The sequence below is a fragment of the Ceratotherium simum genome, chromosome 35 (assembly GCF_057802395.1).
Source record: "Ceratotherium simum simum isolate JZ-2026a chromosome 35, ASM5780239v1, whole genome shotgun sequence".
NCBI classification, from domain to species: domain Eukaryota; kingdom Metazoa; phylum Chordata; class Mammalia; order Perissodactyla; family Rhinocerotidae; genus Ceratotherium; species Ceratotherium simum.
Genome location: NC_141934.1, coordinates 4,563,637 through 4,569,772, shown reverse-complemented (window position 1 = coordinate 4,569,772; position 6,136 = coordinate 4,563,637). Strand labels below are relative to the sequence as shown.

Sequence of the window (6,136 nt, the reverse complement as noted above, 5' to 3'; positions counted from 1 at the left end):
GCAGAGAGCCGAGGAGTAAAGATGCCAGAGCCAGCAGCTTCCTGTGTGGCCCTTACAGGCAGAAACGGGGAGGTGGGGGCGTCTATGGCAGATGTAGCGTGGCCTTGGGGAGACCAATGGGAGTGCAGGGTGGGTCTGGGGACCCCCAAAGATGGGGCCCCACTGTCACCAGGGGTGTGGAAGGTACCCGGAGAGGCCCAGGTGCTTGTGCACCCACCTGCACATGTGTGTCCCGTCCGGAGCCTTTATCACAAAGCCCTGAGGGGTGGGCAGGGAGAGAGGCAGCTGGGGAGCTGCGGGCAGCCCTGAGCTTGGAACCAGCTGTGCTTCAGTCTGCACGTGGCTGTGCACCCCCAGGGGAGCCGTGTGGCCTGTCGGCCTGTGCCTGAGAGATGCATGTGCCCGGGCAGGTGGGCTCTACGTCTTGGTGCAGGTGTCAGGCAGATGCCCTGCTCTCTGGGAGCCCCGGAAAACCGAGGGAACCCTGGAACTCCACTGCCCTTGCTACGCGGCCTCCTTGGGGTCCAGGGTCTGTCTTTGGATCCTCCCCCAAGGGGACATGTGGGGAGCCTGGGAGGGACCCTGACTCTGCCCTGTCAGGGACCACTCTGTGCTTGGTGTGTATAGGCCCCTCTGAGCTGGGCAGAGGGCATGGCCTGAAGGCAGGACCCTGAGACCCAGGCCTGGCCATGTCCCTGACTCAGGCTGTCCCAGGGCTGGTGCCTCCACCTTATGGATCCTCGGCATCTTTGTTCCGGATTGGAGACAAACACTTGGTTCCTGGGGGCAGGTGAGGACTCAGTGCCACAAAGAACGCCACAGTGTACATGGCAACAGGCCACATGGCTGGCCAAGCAGTTATTATTGTGGATCCCTGGGGCTGGGAGCCTCTTCCCTGCCCGCCCTACTCCACCTGCCCAGGTAGCTGGAGTTGGTCATAAACTGGAAGGTGCTGGGCAGAGTCCACCACACCAGCACTGGCTACGGCCCACTCCCAAAGACTCGATGCTCAGCACCAGGGCTAAGGTCCTGAGGTCCTGAGGACGCCCCAGCATGGGCAGGTCTGTAAACCTGAGCTGCCTCGGATAGAAGGGGCTGTCAGCCCCTCCTGCCTCCCAAGCAGGTGGGGAAGGCAGGTAGGCCCCATCAGTCCTCATGGACTGGCGAGCTGATCCATGAGGGTGGGCTCCTGGGCCACTGACTGGCTGGGCGGCTGCAGGGGCTGCACCGTCTCCTCCAGGCTGTCACGTGTGGCAGTGAATTCCGGCTGCTCCCGCTGGTTCTCCTTGCTGTGCCGGATGCCGTAGCCAAAATACACCACGAGTCCTGCCAGTGGGGCACAAGCCTGAGGGGCAGGTCCGACCCCTGCTTCCCTGCTTGCCCTCCTCCTGCAGCCCACCTGGGGACCCAGCCTGGCCTCACTCACCGATCAGCAGCCAGATGGAGAAGCACAGCCAGGTAAGGGAGCTCAGATGCAGCATGAGGAAGATGTTGAGGAGGATGCTTAGGGCTGGAGTCAGGGGCACCATAGGAACCTGAGGGGCAAGGGCAGGGCTGGGCTGGGCTGTGGGAAGGTCTGTTGGCCCAAGGCCTGATTTCTTGGGAGTCCACAGAGCCTTTCTCCACCTCTGGAGATTCTGGAGACAAGTACCCACTCACCATGCAGAAAGAAGGGGTGGGGTACTGGCCTCCCCTGCCCTGGGACCCCTGATACACCCTGCCATGGTGGAGGAGGAAGGGGCGAGGGGAGCTGGCTGGGCTGAGAGTGATGGGTGCTGCTAGAGGAAGTACCTGGAAGGTGTCCTGTCCGTGCTGTTGCTGGTGGGCCCCCAGGACGAGGAGACTGAGCAGAAACATGACGGAGCTGAGCAGGAGCAGCAGGGTGTAGCCCCAGAGCGGGAGGTGCAGGGCTGAGTCCCCGAAGACCAGCACGCAGTCCAGAGTGATAGCCGAGGCCACCAGGACACCGAGTGCCCAAGCCACGGCAGCTCCAGTCCTGCACCCACCCAGGAAGCTGAGGTAGGGCCTCAGGGCTGGTCGCAGCTGCCTGGGCTCAGGGGCTGAGGCCCGCTCTGTGCCCCCAGGGCTGGCTGGGCCCGGGGCACTGGATGGAGGGGCCTTTTGGAAGCGTGGCATGATAATGCTCATGGCCGTGAAGGTGTAGACCAGCATCGAGCTGATGGAGTGGAACTGGACCAGTGCCTCATGGTCCAGCAGCAATGCCAGGAAAGCGATGATGACCCCGAACACCAGGATGCCCACCATGGGCACCTGTGTCCGGGGGTGCACGTGGGCAAACACCTGGAAGAAGAGCCCATCGGCGGCCATGTCAGAGACGATGTGTGGCAGGGAAGTGAGGCTGCTGAGCAGGAGAGTGGTCATGGCTGTGGCAGAGGGTGGGAGACTGGTCAGCATGGTGGACAGGCCCACCAGGGGCTGCTGCTGGGGGCCAGGGCATGGGTGGCCCCTTGGGAACATGGGCATGAGTTTTTCTGAGCTCTCAGAGTGAGCCTGCCTGTAGGTGGGGTGCTGGATTTTTCCCCCTCACCACCCAGGGGAATGGGACACCCCAGTTTAGGTGACAGACCCACTGGAGAGTCTGATGAGGGCTGAGTCCCTCCGCCAGGAAAGGACTTGAAAGCACGTGCCCAGAGCTGACCTTCTATTTACAATTGGGAGTGGCAGTGAGTAGGTCCCTCCCAACCAGCCTGGGTGGAGAGTCTAAACATTAGCCCCTTCCTGGGCCCATGATGCAACTGGGAACACAGGTCTAGATGGAGATGTGTTCCCTGGGAGACTTAGGGCAGGGACCCACCTCCGTGTCCCCTCCCACCTTACCCGGAAGGGCCCCTTACCGCAGATTGCGCCAGCTGCCACGATGAAGCCCACCCAGCTATAACCCCGCTGGTAGAAGGCATCAGCAAGAGCCCAGTCAGGGTCCAGGCTGTGCCAGGGCACCATGAGGGTGAGCACAGTGGAGATGAGGATGTAGGCACCAGCTACCAGGCCAAGAGAGATGGAGAGGGCCATAGGCACAGCTCGCTTTGGGTTCTGGGCCTCCTCACTGGAGGCAGAAATAGCACCAAAGCCCACGAAGGCTTTGAAGCAGGTGGCAGCACCAGCCATGATGCCAGAGAAGCCGAAGGGAGCAAAGCCCCCCTCCTCTGTGCTCCAGTTGTGTGGGCGGGCCAGTACACACCCCAGGATGATGATGAAGAGGATGACGACCAAGCTGATGGCACATACGGTGCGGTTGAGCCAGGAAGAGACACGGACTCCACAAAAGACGAATGTAGAGACTAAAAGTATGATGCCAGCAGCCAAGAAGTCTGGGTATTGGGCCAGGAAGGGCACCTGCAAGATGCCCACATGGGCCTCAATGAAGCTGCGGATGCGGTGGCTGAAGATGGCATTCAGGTAGCCGCTCCAGGTGCGGGCCACAGCGGTGCCAATAATGAGGCGCCGGAGGAGCATGTTCCAGCCAATGAGGAAGGCCCACAGCTCGCCCATGGACACATAAGTGAACAGGTAGGCAGAGCCCGTGGTGGGCACACGTCCTCTGAACTCTGCGTAGCATAGGGCTGCCAGCAGGGAGGCAACAGCAGCCACGCTGAGGGACACGAGCACTGCAGGGCCGGCCATCGCCTTGGCCACAATGCCCATGAACACGTAGAGGCCAAAGCCCGTCATGGCACCCACACCTAGCAGGGTAAGGTCCAGCGTGGTCAGGTGGCGCTGCAGTGACGTCTCCCTGGTGGTCTCCTCCAGTGTCTTCTGCCAGTTCAGCTTCTGGCAGAAGCGCCCCAGGCTGGCAGTGCTGGGCAGTCCCCGGGCCATGGTGGGCAGCTGAGAGGAGCACCAAGCCACCTGCCAGTACCTACGAGGGCCAGAGGGAGTGACAGGCTGCCCAGCCAGGCCCTGAACAGCCCTCAGTCCTTGCCATACCCTGTCCTGGGGACCACTGGCTAGCTGGAAGGATGGACGAGGCAGGGGTCAGGGCCTGCCAGCAGGGTGGGCAGGAAGTCACAGGGAAGCATGGAGATCCCTTTGGCCTGCCTCCCAGGCAAGCAAGGGAGCCTGGTGGAGAGGACCTGAACGTGTTTGGGAGGGGTCCTGGAGGTGGGGATGGGGCAGCCACTGAGACCCCGGCTACAAACCTCTCCAGTGATCTGGGATCCCAGAGCAGGGTGGAAACCCGAGGCTTCCCAGGAGCTGAGCCAGGCCTCCAGGACCCGGAACAGGACTGTTCTGGCCCAGGCAGACACCTGGCCTCAGACAGCAGCGTTCATCACCCTCCTCCCCGCCCCACCAGGCTAGTGTATCAGTGCACTCTGCCAGGACGGGGGGGCGCCCTGGGCCCTGTGTCTGAAGCCAAGGCCCTGCACCCTGACAGGCCACCACCACACCACTGGCACATCTACTTCCGCTGTGCCCCTGTCCCCAGTACCCGAGCCTTCACCTCCTCTCTGGCTTGAGTCTCTCCCTGCAGGGGTTGCTGTGGCTCACCTGCTGTTTCCATTGCTGCCACCGCTCTGTGCCCACCCCAATTCCTAGGGGCATATCCAGAACTGGGTGCTACCTCCAGGTCCCACAGGCATTCAGCCCACACTATCCACACCTCTCACGGTCAAGACCAGAGCTTCCCAGCTTCTAGGGAAGCCCTATTATTGTGCTCAGTTCACAGATGTGGAAGCCCAGGCCACCAAGTAAGTGACGAGCCCAGGTCACCATGGTGACCTCGGGAGGCTGGTAGAGGTTAAGATCCAGGTCTGGGGGTGTGTCTGGAGCCCCTCCGCTTTCCCTGCTGCAGACACTCTCCTTGATTCCCTCATCCCAACACATGTATTCCACCAGCTGGGCACCATCCAGGCCCCTCAACACTGGGAGGTGTGGTGGCTGCAGGACTCAGGGGACACTCTGGTAGGATGAGGGTATGAATCTGACTGAGAGGCCCTGGGCAGTTCCTGACCTCTCAGCACAATGGGATGGCAGGAAGCCTCCCTCATCTGTTGACAAGGGCTTTGGGGAGTGTATTGTGAATTGGCAGAACTCATGCTGGCTGTTCTGAGCTTCTAGCTACAGTGTCCTTAAAGGAGGTGAGCAGACTCCTGGGGGCAACCTACAGCCCTCCAGCTTGGGGCACCCCTAGGGCCCCTCAGAGACCAATGGCAGCCCCCCCAGCCCAAGAGCACCTGTCAAGCCTGCAAAACCCTGGGGGACCCTAACAGCAGCTCCCTTCTTTTGGATATCCATGAGAGGTATCATGGACTGAGCATCTACTCCATGCCAGTCCCCACATCACGGGGAGACCCATCACATATCTCATCACGTGACCCTCACCCCCCCCCCATTTGGCTTATTTATTCCTGGGGCTGAGGGACATTTGTCTTTCTGCTCTTCCCACTCCTTTGAATGTGGAAAGGTTGGTGTCACAGGGTGTTAACTTCTTTACAGCAAAATAGCAAAATGATGCCAATCCATCCAAGCAAAGCAAAACCAACACAGACATCCTCTTGCCCCAGAACTTTCTCCATGTTTTCAGGTTTATATGTGGTTTGTGGAATAGGACTTTAGGGGCACCTGCAGGCTGTCTGGCTCAGTGGGCTGGTGACAGGAAGGTGGACTCCCAGACAAGATGGTGCCACTTAGAACACTCTGCCTTAGCCGGCCCCCTGCCCCTTCTGATATTTGGCTGATACCATCTTGAGGAACTTCTCAGATGTGCTCTCACTTCCTGCAGGGATGACACCTCCCTTACCTTGCTCCTTGTGGCCTAAACATGAGTGAACAGATGTTCCTTGTTCTGAAATGCCTTCACAAAAATCCAGAAAAACGCATTTCCAACCAAGAGGCTTGGGCAGTTTCACAACAGGAGCTCCCCTATGGCCTTGCCGACTACCACCTGAGAGCTGGTATGCAGGGTTTCAGAGCAGTGACTTCTTATCTACCCAGAGAAGGGCTCTCACCACATCCCTTCACAGGTACAAACATCCAATGGATATTTGTGGCAAAGCCTGGTTGACGCAGTGAAGTGGAAACTCCCAGGGATGTGGTTGGGCCAAGTGCTGGACCCCACTGAGCAAGGCAGTTACACAGAGCAACACCGTGAAGATGCAGTGAAGATAAAGCACCAAAA

At 59.9% G+C, this 6,136-nt stretch overlaps 1 protein-coding gene across 1 annotated transcript; it reads right to left on the bottom strand.

The window, feature by feature from the left end:
* Nucleotides 1-1,153: 1,153 nt before the first annotated feature.
* LOC101401565 (cationic amino acid transporter 4-like) lies at nucleotides 1,154-3,871 on the bottom strand. Its single transcript, XM_087423909.1, has 4 exons — nucleotides 2,856-3,871; nucleotides 1,792-2,384; nucleotides 1,427-1,535; nucleotides 1,154-1,326 (listed from the first exon to the last, which is right to left on the bottom strand). Exons 1-4 carry the CDS (start codon nucleotides 3,835-3,837, stop codon nucleotides 1,154-1,156), a joined length of 1,857 nt encoding a protein of 618 aa, XP_087280035.1. The 5' UTR covers nucleotides 3,838-3,871.
* Between the last annotated feature and the right edge of the window lie 2,265 nt (nucleotides 3,872-6,136).

Coding starts and splice junctions, on each gene's coding strand:
- LOC101401565 (XM_087423909.1), bottom strand. CDS start 3,837: ATGGCCCGGGGACTGCCCAGCACTGCCAGCCTGGGGCGCTTCTGCCAG. Junction 2,385..2,855: donor GGCAGCTGGCGCAATCTGCG/GTAAGGGGCCCT, acceptor CCTCTGCCACAG/CCATGACCACTCTCCTGCTC. Junction 1,327..1,426: donor CTCCATCTGGCTGCTGATCG/GTGAGTGAGGCC, acceptor CCCCACTGGCAG/GACTCGTGGTGTATTTTGGC.